At 39.7% G+C, this 23,890-nt stretch overlaps 3 protein-coding genes across 17 annotated transcripts in view; 1 reads left to right on the top strand and 2 right to left on the bottom strand.

Annotated features, from left to right (window-relative positions):
• Positions 1 to 23,890, top strand: part of LOC122045748 — a 33,924-nt gene that overhangs the window by 5,712 nt on the left and 4,322 nt on the right. For 5 of the 14 annotated variants that reach the window (XR_006130098.1, XR_006130103.1, XR_006130101.1 and 2 more), the window contains exons 2-5: positions 8,947 to 9,137; positions 16,934 to 17,173; positions 17,307 to 17,481; positions 23,310 to 23,882. Coding sequence is in view for 1 of the 14 variants with exons in the window: in XM_042606103.1 (XP_042462037.1) it covers positions 8,947 to 8,984; positions 9,084 to 9,137; positions 9,207 to 9,305 (191 nt within the window). In the remaining 13 variants the exon portion in view is untranslated. Of the gene's footprint in view, positions 1 to 8,946; positions 9,138 to 9,206; positions 10,038 to 16,867; positions 17,174 to 17,306; positions 17,482 to 23,309; positions 23,883 to 23,890 lie in introns of those variants that run through there. The other 9 variants (XR_006130104.1, XR_006130102.1, XR_006130094.1 and 6 more) reach the window with 8 other exon arrangements.
• On the bottom strand, positions 16,784 to 17,462 carry LOC122045747. The gene is made up of 2 exons (XM_042606102.1): positions 17,277 to 17,462; positions 16,784 to 17,191 (listed from the first exon to the last, which is right to left on the bottom strand). Exons 1-2 carry the CDS (start codon positions 17,460 to 17,462, stop codon positions 16,859 to 16,861), a joined length of 519 nt encoding a protein of 172 aa, XP_042462036.1. The 3' UTR covers positions 16,784 to 16,858.
• LOC122045746 (protein FLOWERING LOCUS T-like) lies at positions 19,511 to 21,989 on the bottom strand. 2 transcript variants are annotated; one of them, XM_042606100.1, is made up of 5 exons: positions 21,727 to 21,989; positions 21,129 to 21,190; positions 20,872 to 20,912; positions 20,573 to 20,789; positions 19,511 to 19,804 (listed from the first exon to the last, which is right to left on the bottom strand). In XM_042606100.1, exons 1-5 carry the CDS (start codon positions 21,916 to 21,918, stop codon positions 19,777 to 19,779), a joined length of 540 nt encoding a protein of 179 aa, XP_042462034.1. In that variant the 5' UTR covers positions 21,919 to 21,989; the 3' UTR covers positions 19,511 to 19,776. The 2 variants fall into 2 exon arrangements, with proteins under 2 accessions (XP_042462034.1, XP_042462035.1); XM_042606101.1 differs by lacking the exon at positions 19,511 to 19,804 and having other exon boundaries at positions 20,569 to 20,789.

Raw genomic sequence — 23,890 nt, 5'->3', positions numbered from 1 at the left:
CATGTCAGTCTTTCTCTTAAAGACCCATTTATACCCAATGAGTTTGATTCCTAGGTGGATCAACCAAAGTTCATACTTAGTTAGTGTACATGGATTATATTTTGGACCTCATGACCTCAAGCCATTTTGTTAGTACCCCAAGCTAGTTTTGATGTGATCAACCAAATCAAGTTATGTCCTGTTGTGATTTAACCCATTGTGTCTAAGTGCGCAGGAACTCAGGAGCACAGGAAGTCGAGTGAAAGACGCATTTAGCGAGAAGGTCATAACAACACTTGTAATTGATTCCATTTGACTTTAGTTTTGGAGTTGTGAGTTTTGACTGCTATAAAAGGTTTTTCCGCCCAAAGGAGACATTAGTGATCTTTTCATCTTTCTTGAATTAATAACCTCCCCGGTTGTAACCAAGTAATTTCTTTTGTGCCTATTTTATTTCTTTAATTAATCGGTTTCTTTTACGCAAGTGAATGATTTAATTAAGTTGTAAAGTTCGAGAAGGGATTTGTTTGTTTTTTTTTGTAGGCTATTCACCCTTCTAGCCGGTCGCCAAGGGATCAACACATATCTTAGAATCTGGGCTCATTACAACTTCCTGATAAGATGTAAGCTCGTTGAGATCAATAAACATTACATCACTGTCGTCAGACAAGAGAAAAGAATATCTCTTAGGTTGGCGACGTATTCTATCAGATCTGCGCAGAGCTTGGTCTACTCGAACAGGTCGTTACTTCATAATTTCTTGCGATGTAACATATTCATGATCCACAACACTTTATGGTGCCTGTTTAATTTCCATCAAGGCCTAAGGACTAATTTGTGTATTTCGAATTTCTTCAAGATCGACTTTACTTCAATTAGTTCTTCTAGAAATTAACTCTCTTTTTAGGAAAATATCATTTTTAGCAACAAAAACAAACACTTTGCCTTGTGTGGAATTATAAAAGTAATATCCTTCATTTTCTTGGGATATCCTACAAAATAACACTTATCGAATTTGGATCCTAGTTTCTTTGAAACTTGACGTCGAATGTAAGCCACATAATCCTGAATCTTCATGAAAGACATCTTGGAACTCTTCCCAGTCTATATAGTATATGGTGTCTTTATGACTGCCTTAGATGGAACATAGTTAAGTGTGAAAGCAGTCGTTTCTAAAGCATGTCTCCAGAAAGAAGTAGGAAGATATGTCTGACTAATCATTGATCGCATCATATCTAATAAAGTACTATTTCTTCTCTAATACATCATTCCACTATGGTGTTCCAGGTGGAGTGAGTTGAGATATGATCCCAAATTCAATAAGATGGTCATGAAACTCTTGGTTAAGGTATTTTCCACATTGATTTGATCGAAGTATCTTAATACACTTACCAAGTTGGTTTTGCACTTCATTCTTGAATTTTTTGAACTTTTCAAAGAATTCAGGCTTGTGTTTCATGCAATACATATAGCCATATCTACTGATATCATGTAAAAGTAATGAAATATTGATAGCCTCCTCTAGTTGTTATATTGAAAAGGCCACAAACATTAATATGAATGAGTCCTAACAAATCATTAGCTCTTTTGTTGTGTCTATTAAAAGGAGTCTTTGCCATCTTGCCTTGTAGACAAGATTCACATACACATATCTCATATGATCCAAAATTAAATAAGTCAAAAAGTCCATCCTTATGGAGCTGTGATACGCAATTCTCATTTATGTGACCCAAGCGACAATGCCAGAGATATGTTTGGTTCAGATCATTAAGTTTGAATCATGTGATATTTATGTTATAGATTAAGTTTTCAAAGTTTAGAACATAGAGTCCATTTATAGGAAGTGCACTACAATAGAACATATCATTTAAATGAACAAAACAACATTTGTCCTTTATTATAAATGAGAAACCTTTCTTATCCAAATAAAAAATAGAGATAATGTTCTTAGTTAAAGTGGACATAATGGGCAAAGATAAGTCTAATGGGCAAAGATAAGGAATATGTTTCTACAACTATAGCAGCAACTCTTGCTCTACTTCACCCTTTGTCAACAATCTAGTCTTTCTTAGGCCCTACACATTAGTACAAATGTGAGATACATAGCCGGTATTTAATATCCATGAAGAAGAAATAGATAGATTGACTTCTATAACATATATACCTGAGGCTCTCACTTCTTTTATTTCTAACTTCCTCCATATATAATTTACAGTTCCTCTTCCAATGTCCGATTTCACCACAATGGAAGCATGTTTCTGTTGGAGCAATCCCAATGGTCCGTTCGACCATGTATTTTGGTGTTTGGGCAAAGGGTTTAAGTTAGGTTCACCCTTGTATTTGATATGTGTATTTAAGTTGTGCAGGTTTGCGGGGTACACATGTGACTTAGGTTGACGGCTTCAGGTCCAGTGAAGGATGGAGCATCCGAGGGACCGTGAACAAGGCAGCGAGGACAAGGGCCGAGGGAAGCGACTTCGAGGCATACGCGAAGGATGACATTGGGGATGAGCCGCGGGCTTGAATGCATCCGAGGGACGAGAGTCAAAGGAAGTAGGTTGAAAGCAAGAGGTCAAGGCTACAAAGAAACGTCAAGTGAGTCATAAGGGTGAGGGTACGAGTGCACGAGAGATTGTACTTGGAGTAAAATCCTAATTTTAGGGTTTACTGTAGCGTTACTATAGCAGTTCTGTGGTGCAGTCGACTGGGTGCGAACATAATGGTTCTGTTCGTTCGGTCAGTGTGGATCAGTAGATTGCATGTTTTAGCAGTCGACTGGTGCAGTCGACTGTAAGTTTTAGCAGTCGACTGGTATCGAGCCGTTGGGATGGAACGGTCGAATTTCCACAGAGGGCAGTCGACTGCATATTTTGGCAGTCGACTGGTAGGCGGAGTTTTCAACCCGCAGCTTATATAACCAAGGCTTGGAAGCTTGGTTATCCCTGACGAAATTAGTGGTGGTAAACCCTAATTAATAGTCTACTTGTTTTCAAGTGTTTGTGAGTGTTGTGGTGAGGTTTCTCCACCCACAATGAGCTATTTGAGATAGCCGGAGTTTGCCGGGGGTTAATCCACTGACGGATCGGGATCGTCCACCTCAAGGACACGTCGTGGAGTAGGAGTTCTAATCTCCGAACCACGTTAAACGAACGTGTTAGCGGTTTGCATTTCCTTTCTTAGTTTTAGCCTTTAGCTTGTTTGTTTTGTTTGTATTCCGCTGCGCAAGCTAACATCTTAGGAGAAGCGATCGATTTGGGGGCGCCGTCTATCCAACCTCCTTCAAGCCGGCCACCGATCCCTCACAGTTCCTTCCTTAGGCACTTTGCCTTTATGTTTCAATGCATAAGATTTGGTCTTACCTTTGCCTTTGCCTAGGTCTTATTCTTATCTTTGGGCTGTCATTTACCTTTTCCCCTTTGCACCATTAATATTGTACTAGGCTTTGTCTTCTTAGGATTGAGTTCAGCAGTTCTCAACATGCTTAACATCTCAGGCAATGGTTTGTCAAATTCATTCATGTTATAGTTCATGACAAATTGACTATACCCTTCTGGCAATGATTGCAAAACAAGGTTAGTGGTCAATTCTTGGTCCAATGGAAATTCCAATCTTTTAAGGTTCTCAATGTACCCAATCATTTTAGTTACATGAGATCCTACGAGACTTCCTTTTTACATCTTGCATTGAAATAAAGCTTGAGATATCTCAAATCTCTCGTGTCTTGCCTGCCATTGCTATAGTTGTCTGTTCAATCATATCATGAGCATCTATGTTCTCATGTTGCTTCTGAAGCTTAGAGTTCATGGTGGCAAGTATAAGACATGACACATCTAATGCATCATCTTGATGCTTCTTATAAGCACGAGTAATAGTAGTGGCGGGTGGTTCAAGAATGGGTTGCTCTAGGACATACAGTTTTCTTTTTTGCTTGAGAACAATTCTCATATTTCTGTACCAACCCAGGAAATTAGTTTCATGGAGCTTGTCCTTATCAAGGATAGATCACATAAAGAGAGTATTTGACGTATTTAATGATATGGTGATCTATAATATGAAATATAGAAATAAGTATCATATTTAAATCATTTAATTAGACCTTTAATTAAATGATTCTCCCATTGAACTGTAAAGCTTGGTAGGAGTAAGTAATGAATGTAGGCAACCGGAGTTTACCCACACTACTAGCTCCAAACCCAATGACATTCAAGTGGAACAAGATTTATATTATACCTCATCTTGAGTTAGCTTTGGCTAATCGTCCAAGACTTGTATAATTTAGGTAGGCAATATTTACCAATTACAACATATGCAACTCTTAGATAGTTAGGTGAACAAGACTATTTGTTCGTTTGCCTAATGTATGGGATATGTCTCTATGTTCTCAAGCTAATTGAGATAACTTAGTTAAGTCGCATCCAAAGTTCAATATTTGGACATCATAATTATTCTGTCGTACTCTGCCAAGATAAATTGAGTCACTTTTCTTTGGCATGCATGTCTACAATTGATCAAGGTAATAGTGAGTATTAAACTTTGATAAACATATGAAATTGACCTAATTATGATAAAACGACTAATTAAACATACATCACATACAAGCATGACACATATCAATATATATGCATAATTAGAAACGTGACATGGTTATGACCCGTCTACTACAATCTTTTCAAGCTAATGAGAAGATCGAAAGGTCAACCTAGGGAATTGGATCTTCTCCAAGTGCTTCCTTGGTTATCGTGTGTTATTGGTCTCCTCCCTTTCCATCGTCGTCTAATAGATTAGTACTATTCTTAATTGTTCATTACAAATTTAAAGAAACCTCGAGTTACATTCGAGGGTTGTCTAATTTTTTACAACTAAAAGTATAAAAGGTGAGAGGCATGGCTCGTAGGTTGTATTATTAATTAATACATGTACACACACACAATCCAATCACATTGGGTAAAGGGGTCATAACCATACACCATGACATACATTATTCGTAATAGATCTTAACCATGCACTATAACATACTTTTATTATGATTCTTAACAATATTTATGAGCCACAATCTTACGGCGGTCTTGCTAAATTTTTATTAACTCATTGAATGAGTTGTTGCTCACAGTTCATAAAGAATAACCTGAGACCTCCCTCATAATAGATTGATGCATGCTTACAACAAATATTGTACAATTTGTTCACAACAGTTCATGAGTTATTTCACAATCTGTTCTCAACATATTAACGCAACTGCATCAACTATTATGAAAATCGTTATGAAAATCGTAGGACATGGAAGATTTGTCAAATGAAATTAGACTATAGCACACAGTCATATTACGTATGAAGATGCTACAATCCTTTAGTTTGATCAACACAAACTATTTCATGTTCGACAAAAACACTCATCATGCAAATCATAATAAACATATGTTCGTTATCTATATCACGTATGAAACATAACTAAAACGATGTATATGCATTCACAAGTGACTCTGATACCATGGATCTTTTGCGAAAAATAATATATAAACACAGTGGAAAAATCGATCCCTCCATAGATCCATATGAATACAATATACAAAGTTTGATAGAATGACTACTGATGCGGCGATAAGAAGGAGCCCACCTGACACACCGTGGAGGTCAAAGTCAAGGCGGTAAACACTAGAACTCAGAAGAGCGGAAGGTGGCTACATTGGCCAATCGGATGAACCAGTGTCCGGTCGGCAGGAGATTCGTCCGAGCGGATCATTCGTCCGACTCGGGGTAAGGCGGTGGTATCTCTCGACACCGAGTGCTCTAGGAAATATTAAGACACCGGGTATGGAAGAGCTTGTCCGATCAAGAGGGACAAGTCATTGCTCGGAATCATCACACAGAAGAGTAGCCGAAGCCGACCGAGCGGAGGAGTCCTGGTGCCGAGCGGCTGACCCGTTCGGACAAGCAGCAGGACAGGAGGATTGTGCATGTTGGAACGTGTGGGGGCGTGGCCACGAACATGTTGGAGAACGTGGCCACGCACATATTAGAGAATGTGCCCACTCTTCGAGGAACGTGCACGTCGTCCACCAGAGCTCTATATAAAGGGGGTCCATCACCGGCGGAGGTACGCATGATACTTTTTACGCATAATTCTACTGTTGCTTCACTTCTTCTCCGTATTTCGGTGACTGACTTGAGCGTCGGAGGGCTAACGCCGGGACCCTTTCCCTGGCTCGGCACTGACGTCGTCTGTTTTGCAGAGCGAAGCGAAATCCACATTCCAGCAAAACTGCCATATCCTAGCTCTCTAACTCGCGCACTTTCGGATAGGGTCAACTACCTTTGTTGTGTGAATGGTACAATTCTGGCAGCAACTTTGATTCGAAAGATCTTAGCACGATCTGAATGACCACGCCTCTTCGGTATCTACATGAACACGTTCCATGTTCATCGCTCGAACTCAGTTTCGAAGAAGAACCACCTTCGGTGTACTAGCAACTTGGATGGTTCGACCAAGAGAAGAAGAAGAAGAAGAAGAAGAAGAAGAAGAAGACTAGAATGATTCACACGAAAATGCATTGCAAATAACTTTTGTACTCATCTAATGAATATAAAAAGGTTTTTGTCTTTTGGTTTCCTTTTCATTAATGCTCTATTAATCTCTATTAATGGATATTAATTCTCTTTAGTGGTTAAGTTTAATCCAATGGTCTAATTCGGATTAGACTCATCCAATGATTGGATTCATTTGACTCTAACTCAATGAGTCTAATTCGGATTACACTTAACCCAATAATTTTAGGGTTCATCATATTTTAGTCAAATTAAAATAAACTCATCTCTAAATCAACATGTTCTTTGTGTATGATCCAATATGTTCTCGTAACGTTGACAATATCTCTAAAATCATTTTAGATACATATGTAATGAGTGACATCTAGCAATGCGTCATTGCATCCTTAATATCTAAATTGATCCATGAGGCATGAGTCATGTCATCCTCTTATCAATCTTTGTGTTTTTTATTCTCTAAGTAAACACACTCAATCAAATAAGCTTAATATCTCATATTGGCTAATTTGAGCATGACCATGCATTCTTGTGTCCTACTTAATCAAGGGACCCACAGATATCACTTTTGTCATATGGAAGGATAGATCTCATCTACATCACTCACATTCCTCAGCATAACTTATTGCATACCCAGTGATTGACTTTATAGTCCACCTTGTTACAGGTGATGTTTGCCGATATCAAAGTACACAACTCCTTAGGTAGAGAATCGTAGTGATTTCATGTCTAAGGATTATTCATACCAATAGTCACTATGGTATTTTCATGACGGGTCAATTCAGTACATTTTCTCTAATATATACCCATGTATCAACTTGATATCTTATCTCCACGACTTGTGAGAATAAATTATCAATTGACCTATATGCTACTCTCAACGCATTAATATTGTCCTTGTATATTAATACTTGACTAGAAATAATTAAGAGTAGTGTTATATATATATATATATATATACAACCTCCCACTATCAATTCAACCAATTGATATGTTGTAGACTAGAACCTACTGCCCTAGGATATTATTATACTTATTCATCTAGCACAGATTTAAAGTAAATATAATGACCATAAACTTTATCTTTTAGGCATAAAATATGATGCAAAAGTTCCCTTGTCAATTATCTCATAATTGTCTCTAAGGGCTAATACTAACCATGTTTATCTTGGTGAATCAGATCTTGAGGCATTGGTTCATGATTTTCTTTTTCTGTTTCCTCAACGAAGTACTCAGCCTCAAATGTCTATGGATACTTCATTTTTGTTTTTTAGCTTGGATTTCTTGTTGGTCACTGTCCTTGAGATTGACAAGGACTGCTCAGCTGTTTTTGGATGTTTCTTTTCTTGTTTCTTACAGTGTGTCAGGTTTATTAGAATTGAAGCTCTTTAGAGTTGTCACCCCTGACAGTAGTTGGCCATGAAATCATGTAGATTATGGGCTCATGAATGTGAAAAATAGGTATGTGATTTTGTTTGATATTCTTTGTTTATGCATTAATTATTTTGCTTCTTCTCTCATTGATTTTCGGATGATAGGCATCCTTGGTTGAAAACAAGAATTTTCACCATTCCAATGAACAAAAACGAAATCTAAAACACATCAAATTGTTACAGTTTATTGATTCGCATGCATGCTCAATGGCTAGTGCTGATTGAATACCTGCCATGCTGCCACTGTCCTTGGAGATTCATATTCATACAAACCACAGAGAAGAAATAAAGTCTGTGTGTATTCTATTTAACATCTAGAACCTGTGTCTGTCTTTTCATATATCAAAGAATATCATTAATTGTTCAACTGGTGTCATTTTTGTCTAGACAAAACATGAAAATAACTCGTGAATTAATGGTATCTATGCCAAAGTTCCTCGTAACTTTTAACAACTAATTTGAGATATTGAAATGAGCTTGGTAAGTTGGAAGCTGATATGATTCATCATACTTTTCCTTGATGCTGGATGCCGTGCTGTTTGATTTTTCATTAAAATTTCTGAAATTTGAATCTGCCAAGAGATCCATGCCAATACTTGCGTACAAGATTTCTAAAGCACCTCAGCCTGATTGGGTAATATTTTAGTTTTTTCCTTTCGGATATGAATGTTTCCATCATTTTTTTTAAAAAAATTATTGACAATGTTTGATGTGCTTTTATGTAGCCATGCTTCTGTGTATCTTTTATATATCTGTTTGGTCATTTATTATCTCTTGAAGGTTTATTTGCATCAAATGTCATATAAAGCTTCTAGCATCTCAATAGACCATTTACCTTGAAACCAGTTGCCCTGAACAATTCATCATTGTGATACACACTATTCAACTTCTATTTGTCAATTTTTGTGAAAAAACAATGAGTTGTAATGCACTCTATTAAAGCACCTTTCATCAGTATTTGGTAGAAGAGTTATATGCAATCTGTAATTTGCAGATTCATTCAATTTGCTTGTCAACGATGGATTAGAGCAGGTCAAGTAATATTTCATGTTAGTAGTGAATTTAAGTTCAGGAGATGGTTTCAAATACCAGTGGCTGTATGCTACCTTCTTTAATCTATGCCTGCTGCAGACTCATCTTCACATAATTCCTTGGAAGCCTGGGGACCAGCTATGGCCTTTTGAGGTAAGATACTGTAAATTTTCAGATCACTTGGGTGCATAGTTAATGACTTTTTACTCCCATTACATGTAGTGTTTCCGAAGACAATCCATTGAATCCAACCAGGAAATTGTTGATCTAGCGAACACTGTTAGTGATCTAGTTTCTTCAGGTCCAAGAACGATTTATTGATAGATATCCACTTTAAGTTTTCAGGAATAGTTATCTCATATTGGTAATATGTGCACAGAATTTTGTGCACTTTACATTGTTACTAATTATATTTAAATTCAATTTTAGAATTGATTTTTTTTCTAGTCTGTAACATGATGCAACATCAATGAAAAATTTTGGTGGGTGAAACTTATCCACTAGCTGAGTCGTATTTGGAAGTAGATGACATTGGAAGACGCACATGCTTTCAGATAAGGATAAATCTCAATGGTCAGACCAGCTAGAAAATGAATGTAAGGTGTTTAATCAATGCATGGTATTTTAAAAATGTAATTAATCATTGATATAGATGTTGGATACAAATAATCTGTTGTCGGAGATATACAGGGTATTAGTTGAATTTAAACTGCTCTGAATTAAATTCAACTTACAGTTGATATGACCTGAGCGGATAATCTTAGGCTGCCAGCAGGAGTTGGTTTCTGCTACGAGCTGAAGAATTGCTGAGCAAGAAGATCAACTGAGCCGCTAGTCTGTGTTGCCGAGCGGGTGGATCGGGCGAGAGGGCAGGTCGGCCAAGTAGAGGGTAGGTCGGCCAAGCAGAGGGCAGATCTGTGTTGCAACAGATCTGTGTTGCCGAGTGGGCGGATCGGCCAAGAGGGCAGGTCGGCCAAGCAGAGGGCAGATCTGTGTTGCCGAGCGGGTGGATCGGCTGTGCGGGCAGGTCGGCCACGCAGAGGGTAGATCGGTCAAGCGGAGGACGGATCGGTCGAGCGAGCAGGTCGGCCAAGCAGAGGGTAGATTGGTCAAGCGGAGGGTGGATTGACCGAGCGGGCAGGTCGGCCAAGCAGAGGGCAGAGAGACTGACCGGACGAGCTGACCGAGGCCTGCAAGAGTTGCAGTTTCCTTGAAACAGATTCGCCCCCACCTCCAGCTGTGCTTCGAGGCTTACTCGGGTCGTTTGCTTCCCAAGATACAACGGTTTGACAGTGATCCCCACCAAGCACTGGTGGTCACGGCGAATGGCACCCGATCGCTATCACGGGCACTTTGCTGAGCAGGAGTAGCACGACAGGGGAGGGGAATGAGGCGGGGAGCTTCTGCTTGCTTCTTGCGTGTGTGTACTCTGCCTGTGATCGCAGCCTCCTTATATAGGAGCTCAGATCAACGACAGCGTTAATGGTCGATTAATGACCATTACTAGCCGAGCAGTGAAACGTCTACTGTTTCACTCATTATTACTCGTAATCTCAAACTTAATGCATCTGTTACACAGAAACAAAATGTTTACATGGCAAAACGTTGGTTGTTCTACTTGGGTGAATTTTGTCCCGACCGGTCCAGCATTCGGCGCGCGCAGGTCGTGCCCACACACGAGTCAACATGGTCCAGTGCAATCCAGGCTCTGGATTTGCACCCCTGTGCACCCATGCATGAGAGAGAGTCTCTTCCCGTACATTTGTTTACATTCTCAATACATGTGAATCAATATAAACCAACCATCATGCCATGAAACTCCCAATGTGGAACTAAAGTCCCATTCACAATGGAGCCTCTTTCCTCTTCCACCTCTTCTCCATTCACTTATATTCAACAATCCCCCACATGAATGGAGATAGGGTATGTGATAGCATTCAACAGTTGAGTCAAGTATAGGATAGGTAGGTTTTACCCTTTGAAACTTCCCTTGTGAAGATCTGGTTACTTACTGGCTGATAGTAGACACAATGTCCTTGAACTATACTGCCGTCTATGTAAGCAGTGACAAATCTCACCCAAGACTCTCCCTGATACAACTCAGTTCTCATGGGTGTGTTCGTTCTTGGCCATGAACACGCCTGGTTCTGTGAGAAGTTCTAAGAATTGTGCCTCTAATTCTTTTCGAAGCGGCCCCACTTCTTTTTCACATAGGTGATCCCTCAAGAGTTGTCATATACTCTTCTTGATCATTAAAAGCCCATCGGTTTACCCTCGTCTAGTCATTGTTTCATTGGGCTATCCCCACAATGTGTCTAGTTAGTGCAGATTAGTTGTCCCTTTGAACATAGTTCTTGGGATCTCCAGTCAGCATAGGTTGGGTGTCCTCTGCACTGATCGCTGACAACGACATCAATCCCATTTCTCGTGATGAGCTTGCAACTAACTCTCGATTTAACCCTTTCGTTAGCGGATCCGCTAGGTTATCCTTCGACTTCACATAGTCAACCGTGATAACTCCCGATGAGAGTAGTTGTCTAATGGTATTATGTCTACGATATATATGTCTGGACTTACCATTATACAGATGGCTCTGTGCCCGATCAATTGCTGATTGACTATCGCAATATATGCAAATCGCCGACACAGGTTTCGGTCATCGTGGAATTTCTTCTAAGAATTGTCGTAGCCATTCAGCCTCTTCATCACATTTGTCAAGAGTTACAAACTCAGATTCCATCATGAATCTGGTTATTGCGGTTTGCTTAGAAGTTTCCAGGAAATGACTGCACCTGCTAAAGTGAAGACATATCCACTCGTAGACTTAGAGTCTTTTATATCAGATATCTAACTTGTATCGCTGTATCCTTTGATCACAGCAGGATATCTTGTATAGTACAGTCCATATTCATGAGTATGCCTCAAGTACCTCAGTACTCTTGTTATCCCTTTCCAGTGCTCAACACCGGGATTACTCGTGTATCTACTCAGTTTGCTTACTGTGTAGGCCAAGTCTGGTCGTGTACAACTCATCAAGTACATCAGACTTCCAATCACTCGAGAGTACTCTACCTGAGAGATACTTTTACCTCGATTTTTCGATAGATGTTGACTTGTATCTATCGACATTCGTGCCAACGCAGTATCACTCTTAGTGAATTTCTCAAGAATTTGTTCACGTAATGAGATTGACTAAGAACAAGTCCTTTTGTTGTTATAAGAATTTTGATTCCTAGAATCACATCAGCTAGGCCTATGCCTTTCATATCAAATCTTGAGCTCAACATACCTTTTGTGGATTTTATTATCTTATCATTACTTCCAATGATAAGTATGTCGTCTACATAGAGACACAAGATGATATAGTCACTCTCTGTGGCTTTCATGTAGACACATTTATTACATTCATTGATCTTGAATCCACATTTCTTCATGGCATTATCAAATTTTTCATGTCACTACTTTGGTGCTTGTTTCAAGCCATATAATGACTTCACTAATCTACAAACCTTGTTTTTCTGTCCTGGCGTAGAAAACCTCTCAGGTTGCTTCATGTAGATCTTCTCTTCTAAATCCCCATTTAGAAAGACAGTCTTTACATCCATTTGATGTATTTTGAGATTCCATAGAGCGGCGATAGCCAACAGTACTCTAATGGAAGTTATTCTCGACACCGGAGAATACGTATCAAAGTAATCAAGGCCTTCTCGTTGTCGGTATCCTTTGATTACCAATCTGACCTTATACTTATCAATTGTGCCATTTGGTTTCATTTTCTTCTTAAAAATCTACTTGCAACCTAGTGGTTTACTTCCCGAAGGAAGATCCACAAGTTCCCAAGTGTGATTTTGCAAGATAGATTCTATCTCAGATGCAATTGCCTCTCTCCAGTGAGGTCTATTAGAAGAGCCTACACCTTCTTAGTAACTTCGGGGCTCACTCTCCAACACGAAAGTGATAAAATCCGATCCATAGGATTTTTCTACTCAAACTCTTTTGCTCCGTCTAGGCTCAACCTCCATAGGTTCCTCATCATCATCTTCTTTTTCGCCTTGTGTTTCATTTGCCCGTTTTGAGGAGCTCGCATCCTCTCGGGTCTTATACGGAAACACATGCTAGAAGAACGAGGCATTTCTCGATTCGATTATCGAGTTTTTGTGTATCTCCGGTATGTGTGACTTATATACACAAAATCTATACGCAGTGTTGTTTCGTGTATATCCAATAAATATGCAATCAACAATCTTTAGTCCTATCTTAATTCTTTTTGGATTAGGCACCAACACTTTGGCAAGAGACCCCCATATTCGTAAATATTTGTAGGACAGTTGTCTTCCATTCCACAACTCATAAGGGCTCTTATCTATTTTCTTCTGGAGCACCTTATTTAAAAGGTAATTAGTTGTTAATACAGCTTCGCCTCACATGGACTCTGGCAATCCAGAGCTCAATAGAAAGGACATTCATCATCTCCTTTAGAGTTCAATTCTTTCACTCAGCAACTCCATTTTGCTAAGGAGTATAAGGAGCTGTTGTTTCGTGGCTGTTCAGTACACAACTCAGCAAATGGTGATACATATTCACCGCCTCGATCACTTCGAACCATCTTAATTTTTCTAGTAAGTTGGTTTTCAACCTCATTCTTATAGAGAACAAATTTCTCTATAACTTCATCCTTACTTTTGAGAAGATACACATAACAATATTTTGTGTTATCATTTATAAAAGTGATGAAGTATTTATTACCACCACGTGTTGGCGTACCTTTTAGGTCGCATACATCAGTGTGGATTAGGTCAAGTGGTTCGTTACTTCTTTCAATATGTTGAAAGGATGACCTTGTCATTTTCACTTCAACACAAATCTCACACTTGTGTTTTGGGTGAAGGTGGAATGTAGGTATGCTTTGCATATTAATTAATCTACACAATACATCATAGTTAACATGTCCTAATCTATCATGCCACAAACACGAAGACTCAAGCATATAAGTGGAAGAGCTTTCAGTGTTATTTATCTTAGGCCTAATCGTCATTACATTGAGCTTAAACAACCCATCAGATACATAGCCCCTTCCTACAAACACTCCATTCTTGGGCAATACAACTCTGTCCGACTCAAAGACAATGCGGAAGCCATGCTTGCTTAGCAGTGATCCGGACACTAGATTCTTCCGAATCGCCGGAACATACAACACATTGTTCAGAGTAAGGTCCTTGCTCGAGGTCATCTTCAGCACCACCTTTCCTTGGCCCATGATGTCCGAGGTTGCTAAGTTCCCCATGAGCAGCTTGTCTCCAGTGACTTCTTCAAAGTTGTGGAGCTGCTCCTTATTGCAGCAGACATGTCTGGTGGCTCCAGTATCGATCCACCATTGCTGCGGGTTTGAACCGATCATGTTCAACTCAGAGACCACAACGCAGAGGTCGTCCATTTCTGGTCCCTCGTTCAGGTTGGCCTCTTGCTTCTTCGGCTTTCTGCACTCCGAAGATTTGTGATCCACTTTGTCACAGTTGAAGTACTTCCCAAAGAACTTCTTGCTGATGCCTCCTCTGGGTCCCATCTTGGAAGACTTAGGGTTCTTCCGTTTCGAGCTTTGACCGTGCTCGACCATGTTGTCTTTCACAGTAGCCTGAGAGAACAGCTTTCTCTCTGAACTCTTGTCGTCTTCTTCGATGCGAAGTCGAACAATGAGTTCCTCCACATTCATCTCCTTCCGCTTATAGGAGACAACTTTTCAATGATAGCAGCCACCTGGAAGGTTTCACTCAGAACCACCCCTTCAAGTGAATCTCGCAAGATCACCGCAAGATCACCTGAAGCTCCTGGGACTTGGCTGATCATCGTCTTGGAGTTAACCATCTTGTAGTCTAGGAATCATCCCACGATGAACTTCTTTGCCCCTGCATCCTCCGTCTTGTATTTCTTGTCCAGGGACTCCCACAGCTCCTTAGTCGTTCTCTTCATGCTATACACAGCGTACAACGAGTCGACAAGGCAGTTGAGGATGTAGTTTCAGCAGAGGAACTCAGAATGAGTCCATGCCTCCACTGTACTGATGGTTTGCGCATCAGCATCCTCAGCACGCTTGGGAGGGTCCTCGGTCAAGAACCGAGCCAGGTTGAGCGTGGTCAGGTAGAAGAGCATCTTCTGCTGCCACCTCTTGAAGTTCAGTCCACTGAACTTCTCTGGCTTTTCCCCGTAGTTGATTGACACAGTTCCAATCGGGGCGGAGGGGGCATGCATGTGTTGAGTCTGTTGCATCTCAACATTCCGTTCTGTGGCCATCTCAACAGAATTGAATCTGTTTCAAGATTGTTGAATACAAATAATCTGTCACCGGAGATATACAGGGTATTAGTTGAATTTAAACTGCGCTGAATTAAATTCAACTTACAATTGAGATGACCTGAGCGGATAATCTCAGGGGCTGGTTTCTGCTACGAGCTGAAGAATTGCTGAGCAGGAAGATCGGCTAAGCCGCTAGTCTGTGTTGCCGAGCGGGCGGATCGACCGAGGGGGCGAATCGGCCGAGAGGGCGGATCGGCCAAGCAGAGGGCAGGTCAGCCAAGCAGAGAGCAGATCTGTGTTGCCGAGTGCACGGATTGGCTAAGAGGGCAGGTCGACCAAGCAGAGGGCAGATTTGTGTTGCCGAGCGGGTGGATTGGCTGAGCAGGCAAGTCAGCCACGCAGAGGGTAGATCGGTCAAGCGGAGGACGGATCGACCAAGCGGCAGGTCGGCCAAACAGAGGGTAGATCGGTCAAGAGGAGGGCGGATCGGCCGAGCGGGCAGGTCAGCCAAGCAAAGGGTAGATAGACTGACCGTACGAGCTGACTGAGGCCTGCGAGAGTCGTAGTTTCTTTTTCGTCGAACTGAGTGACACCCGATCGCTATCACGAGCACTCTGCTGAGCAGGAGTAGCACGACAGAGGAGGGGAATGAGGCGGGGAGCTTTTGTTTGCTTCTTGCGTGTGTGTTCTCTGCCTGTGATCGCAGCCTCTGTATTACTCGAACGTTTAGATTCTGCATTAATCTCAAACTTAATGCATTTGTTACACAGAAGCAAAATGTTGTTTGTTCTATTTGGGCGAATTTTGTCCCGACCGGTACGGGATTAGGCGCGCGCAAGTCGTGCCCGCACACGAGTTAACATGGTTCAATATAATCCGGGCTCTGGATTTACACCCTCTGTGCACCCACACGTGAGAGAGAGTCTCTTCCCGTGCATTTGTTCACATCCTCAATACATGTGAATCAATATAAATCAACCATCATGTCATGAAACTCCCAATGTGGGACTAAAGTCCCATTCACAATGGAACCTCTTTCCTCTTCCACTTCCACTTCCACTTCTTCTCCATTCACTTATATTCAACAATATAAAGAGATAAATTTTAAAAATTAAATATGAAATAGATGGAAAAAGATATTATTGATTTATAAAATATGATATTACTTGGACACACTTAATAATGACTCTAAAATTTAGAGAAAAATCTATTTTAGCTGGCAGATTCTAGTCATTTAGCACAATCCTACCATTTAGCACCATCCTTCAAATAAATATCCTATGCGTATCAGCATAGGATGGTGTTCCAAACTCTAGAAAGTTTTTGTGCGGAAGCAGGGGGAAAAGGGAATAGAATGTGGCATTCATTGTCCATCAACAGAAACCAAACAGCATTTATATCATTTTATGATAGTACAGTCGAAGCTTTTCATATCACAAGGTACACCTCCTCTTCATTTAATGAAAAGATGCCCCATCAACAAGCATTTGATTATTTGATTTCATTCTATCGCATTGGCTTCAAACCACTACCTATTATATTTTTCTACCAACCTAAATGCTCAACTCACATCTTTAACACAATTAATGAAGGAGGTTCAGAGTTTCCAATGGCTTTGCAGCCTCTAGATTATGATGAGACACATCTTGCAATGGCAGCGAGTGCAGGTAGTTGCAATTTGGACAGTGTGGTGAAGATTTGAACATCATGACGAGAAGATGGCAATGAACACAGACTAATGCCACCATGTTGCTACTTGAACTGCATTGCTTCTTCATTTCCTGAGCTGTGTATGTTGTCTTTCCTTCTGAGAATGGAAACACTGAGATGTTAAGATCCAAGTCCATGCTTCGCTCTTTTGGCCTCATCCATCTTTTTTTCATGGTCCTCCTGTTCAGGTAATACATGTTTCCTGACTGCCACAGCATGATTTAAATAAAGCATAAATTTAGATGATACTGTCATATTGCATTAGATAAATGCGAGAGGTTTATTGCTCACTTCCAAATCTAAGCATTGCTCCCAATCTAGTGGCAGGGGATCATCGAGCTGGAGGTCAATGTTACCACTCTGGTTCACTGGATTACTCCATATAGATTGTTGCTTCCTCTTCGTCGTGGAAATTGGATCTGTTTCCTCAGTCGAGATTGACTGAGGCTGGCCAAGAGAAAGCTCCGTGTGTTCCATAGCCGCCTGTTTGATACTGGTACCTCCTCTTTTCTGTCTTCTCGTTAAGCTTTACTTCCTCCTTCCTGTCTCCTCGTTAAGCTTTATCAATCAACTTTTATGTCTTCATACATGTAGTCTGCAATATATAGGATGAGTGAACGATAATCTCGGAGAGACATCTCGTGTTAAGACTGATGGGATCATGCAAGGGGGCGCGTGGTGAGTAAATAGGGTTCTTAAAGTGAATTTCATCCAACCCCATTAATAGGAGGGCAGTCCTATGCATTTAAAGTGGACAGTAGACTGGAGAATGACCATAAATTGTGACAAGAAACCAACACCAATAAGGCCCACTCTGTCCCACTTCCTGTTTACATTGGTATTTACCAAACGGTGCAATGAATTTCCAAAAAACTCCTTTAGTCTCTGCCCATTTGAAAGCGTTAAACTTTGTTTTGCCACCTGAACATAACCGACTTGCGACAAGAAACCAAATCGTTAAGTCTTTTATCAAGAACTTTTTAACCAAAAGTGTTCACCTGAATTAGTCCCTTGAGTCTGTATACCTTTTTTTTTTTTTAGATTTTAAGTTGTTTAGGGTCATTAAGCACTTTTGGTCATGACAGGCGACTTCAGAGGCGATGCCAATCTCTACCATCATGATGGCGGAATAGGTATGGCGATAGAGAACTTCAAACACGTCAGAAATGGTTTCACACTTATTGGGCAGGCAAACAGCGGTTTGGCCTGAAAATGGGTTGCGCTATGAGAGTTGGGCAGAGGGGTATTTTAGAAAATGAATGCGCTCTTTGATAATACCAAAGGTAATACCAAAGTATGGTGCATTCTTCTGGTAGTTGGAAAAGCTAGCCGTGTTCTATGATAAAATGCTAAAAAAATCAGTAAATCTTGTTAGCTAGAATCTGGCCAGTTAGAAATGAATTGTAATACATGTATGTAATTAATATATAAATATGATATTATTAAAATATTTTTAATAATAATTTATAAAATGTATTCTAACTGGTCAAATTCTGACCATTTAGCACTATCCTAAAAAAATAAACTAAGCAAGGCATAACAAATTAGTGTGGTGGGGTGAGGCTTCTGAAAATCCACGCCAGCAACTCCAATTAATAAATGGAGCTGTGCCTCATTCTTTGGTCATGATGGATCAAATGCATTCAATGTTTGATGTCATAACTCACTCCCCTTGTGAATTTAATGTTCCAACAGCCCTTTGTATCTGTGAGGTCGTCTTTAATCTCCAGTGGCACCTCGGACTTCTTATATGAGCATAGCATTTGGACATTAATGCGGGGGTCGTCTTGTCATTAACAGAGATTAATTATTCATTTAGTGGCAATTAAGTGATTGAACTGATTCCATGTTTGCTACACTGTTTCATCATAATGACAATTAAATATTTAGCATTAGTTACGTCGATTTGACTAAAGGTCCATGGCAGTGCAATGTTGGGCCATATAATTGGAACTGAATCGATTTGGGTTCTAAATGATATGGAAAACCCTGAATGAGTTTTTTCTTTGCAAGAAAAGAGGAAGAATGAACACAAGCCCCCTTGACGAAGACTTTGAGTGAGTTATACTCAAGAAGCAAGCACATAGAATCATGATCATATGTTCAATATTACACTGAAAATTAGTATATTGCATAACGAACATATCAAAGCATATTATTAAGTACCAACATCATATATCACATGATCATCCAATATTCACGCCTTTATCTATTAGAGCATTTCACATTATTTGGACTGTGGTATAAGTAATCCCATGATAGTGTGAATTCAAGTGTGTGATTTGTTAATTTTTGAACTGTGGTTTAAGTACCTTGAAGGATGCGGGAGGAAAGAAAGGAAAAAGATAGGAGGGAAAAGGGTGAAAAGAGAAGGTGAAGTAAGAAGGGCTTGAAGTGAGTGAGGGGGTTTGAAGTCCATTCCACGGTGTCTTCCATCTGGATGAACAAAAGAACCTTACTAATCTTACCTCGATTCTCATGCCCGTCCTCACATAAATCGCATCTGTTCTTTAGGTAAAATAGGTCTTAAACTCTGCAGATGCCAAGTAGCACTAATTATGCTCAGAGTCGGCACTTGATTTCTTCATTCAATTACAGATACACAATTGATCAAGTAGAGAAGTTAACACACTCGTACAAAGTATTTAGTATTTTATATAAGGGCACATCGTGATGCATAGTATTTTATATGTAATGAGAAAATACATATGTATGGCTCATTTTGCATGGCTGCAATGGGGCCCCCCTTCATCTATCCTCTGGAAACAATTGCAATTGGATGAAAAGCTCACTACATCCAGCCATTGACAGCTTGGTACCTATTGATTAATAAAAAAACCGTGTAAGAGATACAACCATTGATTGTTATTCTTTCTTGAAAAAAAGACAGTGATAGATTCTTTTTCTAGTTGTTCTTGTAATTGGCTGGACCACAAGACCAGCGTGTTTGTTTAAACAAGATTTTGGATTAGGAATCACTTCTGGAGGCAAAAGGTATAAAGTGGAGTTGTTTTTTTTTCTCCCTTTAAGAAATATACCCCATAGTCCAATGCATATATTTATGTTTCTTGTTTCTGCATGGGCTTAATTGCTTACATTTTGTATTGATTGAGAAGCTTGATTTTAGTTGTACACAAGATGTTTGATAAATTCATTTTAGTATGCATAAGTAGTCAAATTGAGCCTCTACTAATGAAAAAAAAAATTCAAGTTCGGACCTTCTTATTTGAAAATACCCAATTGAGATCCCTCTCGAACCATTGTTCAAGTTGTGCAAACAAGTTGATGGATTGAATATTTATTTGATCATAATTTAGTATATTTGATTTTGTCGGTATCATCTAGGTTCACTTTGATACAATTCTAATATCACATGTTGCTTATCAAATTGTTTCAATTTCATTTCTTGACTGTTATAAAATTTTATTTAGGTCATTTTTTGCTCTATTTTTGATATAAAATATTTTGTAAGTTGTTGGTGAAAAAGTTGATAATCAAGAGAGTATTTTGGCTACGGCAACCTGTTCCCTTTAATCTTGGGCATATCCAATTGATGAACAGTCAAGATCTAAAATCTATATACTTACCTTCTTCCTCCACATCCATTCTCCCTTTGGCAGTTGAAGAACATGGCAGCCACAGGATCACCGAGGCTATACGCAGCTGCAAAGTCCCTTGTGTTGAAGTTTGGCCTCCATCCTGGTGCATAAATTGTTTGTCGGATGGATTGTCGGAATACCACAAACACAAACCGATGGATCCCGGCAGTTGGCCGGGGACTCTCATATGCCACAATCTCATTTCCTACAACGAAAAACTTTTACGCTTCACAAAAGAATCCATAGTCAAAAGAAGTTTATAACCTAGTTCAATGTGGTTTCCTCACCATAAGTGGCATTTGATGTTTCTGGGATGTCAGTCACCAACCTACAAGGACATTTAAGATGGAAGGCCGTTAGATCCCAGGGATCATATACCAATGTTGGGAATATCAAACCAGGGCGAGATAGTCCCATTGAACTGACCCTTTAGCTAGTTCAACTGGATGTTCCATTATTCACAGCTGTTCTAGTTGGATCTACTGGTTCGATTTCAAGACAATGAAATAAATTTCAACCATTTTTTCAGGCAAGGTGAACTTACCAATGGAGGTACTCCCTCTTGGTTGGATTGCTGGGGCTGGGAGAATCAGGATCCACCATCACCTAAACATATCATTATGGTCAACAAACATCAAGAATACTTGAATCTATTGATGTTTTAATTGGCATTCTATAAACATGCAACAAATCTTATGCCATGTTTACGTGATGCAAATCAAGATTTACAATAGTGAAAGCATAGGAAAACTGTCCCTCAGGATTTCTTATGCTATTGGAATTTAGTTTAACTGTTAATGATTAATTAACAATGATAAATCATCAATTTTCATAATTAAATATGGACCTAATCTTACGGCCAAGAAAAACACCACTATAGGATTTCCTACGGAGCCTATTCATAGGATTAGCGTTGAATTCTGCCTACACATGTAACTCCAAGAGAAACCTATCAAGTCGAGCAGCCTTGTCAATTCAAAGATTGCACAAAAGGCTTCAACAGTTAATCCAAGACCTAGAAGAAGATTCTTTGACTGCTACAAATGGACAAACAACTTTGCATCTTGACCCACTTGCTCCAATTGAGCTGATAGATTGAGGCTCATGCAACCAAACCAAATCAAGCTAAACATGTCACTTACAAGAGTATAGTATGTCCTAGAGTCACGTCCCCTCATCTCAACCCTTGGCTGGTTTGCCACTGCCGAAGGTTTGAGCTCGGACCCATTGGTCAACTCCTTCCCGTTGTAGATCACCCTAAGTGAGGCTGACCTGACAAACGGGTCCAAGACATCCCCAACAATGTTGCCAACCACGAGCGGGTCTCTCGACATGATTGATTGATGGGTTGCGGGACTCGGATTGAAGTTGAGCAAAAGAGGCTTGATGGTGGTAATGCCAATGGAGGGATTAGAGTCTTATATAGATAGAGAGGGTAATGATGGTCCTGGAATCTGAGACTAGTGCAATGTTAAGGAGGATAATTTGGATTGAGATGAATGTGGGATATTGAATTTTGTAAGGGTTAGTGGCATGGTGAATAAAATCTTTAGATCTGGATCCTCCTGTAACAGTGATTGGTGATCAATGATACATGGAATGGAGGTAGGTGTGAGCTCCTGGAGCAAGTAAGCACCTAACTGTTGGAATTTAGCATTTTGTTTGCTCTTGGGAATCCCTTGAGAAAGAATAAATATATATTTTCGTTTGAAATTAGTTATTCTCTTTTGACAAAGTGGCACCAGCGCAAATGTCTTCACTTCAAGGAGTGTGGTTTAGGAATTGAGTATGAAGTGTGTGTGTGGTTCTAAATTCAGGTCTATTAAGGTTGTCTGCACTTCATGCCTGAAAAATTTCGAGGGCAGCATGCTCTGTTTTTAAGGTGCTTGTTGTGGTTGAAATTACAAACTCACAATTACGATAGAAATGATAGTGATATATTTGACTGAACTATTCGAAGCTCATGTATGAGTGGACGGAGATTTGGGTGGGGTTCAATCGAACTGCTTGGTGTTCAGTCAATGTGGATAAAAGTTGGTAAGCATCTTGCCTGAGGTGAACAGATGTTGGATTAGCATTAGCTGAAAGGGTTAAGGTGGAACATGACTAAAATACAAGGTGGCTTTTCTAGTTAGAGGGGTTGAGGTGGAGAGAATCTTAGATAAGCTAAATTAAAGTGGGGTTATGAGTGTTCCAAGTAATAGGAAGTTTATAACTTGGTCTTCAAATGCTTCCAAAGTGGGGTTCTTCCTTGTGGTATTGATCTATATTTTATAGGCCACAAAGTGATTGTTTGCCTTATGAGAAGTTGCCACAGGGCAAAGTGTGGATTCAATTTATGACAATTTCAATTTGTTGGCTGATAAGTTCTCAGGGATTGGTTTGAATTTCATTCCCATTGTTGGCCATCCTTAAAATACATGTTACTCATCTAAAGTTCCTATGTTTAATAAATAATTTTATCCATTTCAATGATGTGTTACATGGATAATATTTTGAAGTCCCTTTGTGTTCCTTTACTTTCTCTCACCATTCTGCCAACAAGTTCTGTGTCTATCCCTTTCAATTTCAGTACCCTTGCATGCTTAAGATTTGGGATGATTTATCGACTCCCACCCAATGAAATTTCAAAGTAACTGTGTGATTCCCCTTCCTTTGTTGCCAACTTTAATGTCAAAAAATTCACACAAGTAATGTCAATATTCTAATGCATGACCTTGAACAGGTGGAGAAAAGCTAAAGAGTTTATTGTCAAAGAGAAGCTGATGAAAAAGCCATGAGTTTATGGCAGAGTGAAGGTCTTCATCTAAGAAGTGACAAAGCGATCAAAGGTAGATCTAATCTGTCCACAATGATCATCACGTCGAGTTCTCTCGAGGCATGACTAGGAGACTAGAGATTAAAAAAGAAAAGAAAAAAAAAAAAGAAACCACCACCCAATTCGACAAGGAGACTTGTCGAGTGTGATTGGGTCATTAAATGCCCAAAAAATAAAAAGGTTCTTCAAATGGAAAATAAGTGAAAATGTGATTGCAACTTGTGTCGACATATGAGGGCGGTCAATTAGCATATTCTGGATTATTGTGCCATTCTTTGATTTCCCTTATATTCTGTCACATTTGAGTTTATCTGAGAAGAGAGACATCAATCAATTCCAGCACATGAAAACAGTGAGAGAGATTGGATAAATGCATGTAAGATTTGTTCATTCTACATGAGCAGAACCTGCGGATACGATGCTGATAGAAGTTTGTTTATCTGACAAAGTTGATGAAAGAGTATTTCAAAGATTCTTGTGGTAAGTGG

The sequence above is a fragment of the Zingiber officinale genome, chromosome 2B (genome assembly GCF_018446385.1).
Source record: "Zingiber officinale cultivar Zhangliang chromosome 2B, Zo_v1.1, whole genome shotgun sequence".
NCBI lineage: Eukaryota > Viridiplantae > Streptophyta > Magnoliopsida > Zingiberales > Zingiberaceae > Zingiber > Zingiber officinale.
The sequence above is the reverse complement of the archived record's forward strand: the minus strand, read 5'-3'. Positions and strand labels throughout refer to the sequence as shown.

Coding starts and splice junctions, on each gene's coding strand:
- LOC122045747 (XM_042606102.1), bottom strand. CDS start 17,462: ATGGAACACACGGAGCTTTCTCTTGGCCAGCCTCAGTCAATCTCGACT. Junction 17,192..17,276: donor AGCAATGCTTAGATTTGGAA/GTGAGCAATAAA, acceptor ATGCTGTGGCAG/TCAGGAAACATGTATTACCT.
- LOC122045746 (XM_042606100.1), bottom strand. CDS start 21,918: ATGTCGAGAGACCCGCTCGTGGTTGGCAACATTGTTGGGGATGTCTTG. Junction 21,191..21,726: donor CTAGGACATACTATACTCTT/GTAAGTGACATG, acceptor TGATATGTTTAG/GTGATGGTGGATCCTGATTC. Junction 20,790..20,871: donor AACATCAAATGCCACTTATG/GTGAGGAAACCA, acceptor TTTTCGTTGTAG/GAAATGAGATTGTGGCATAT.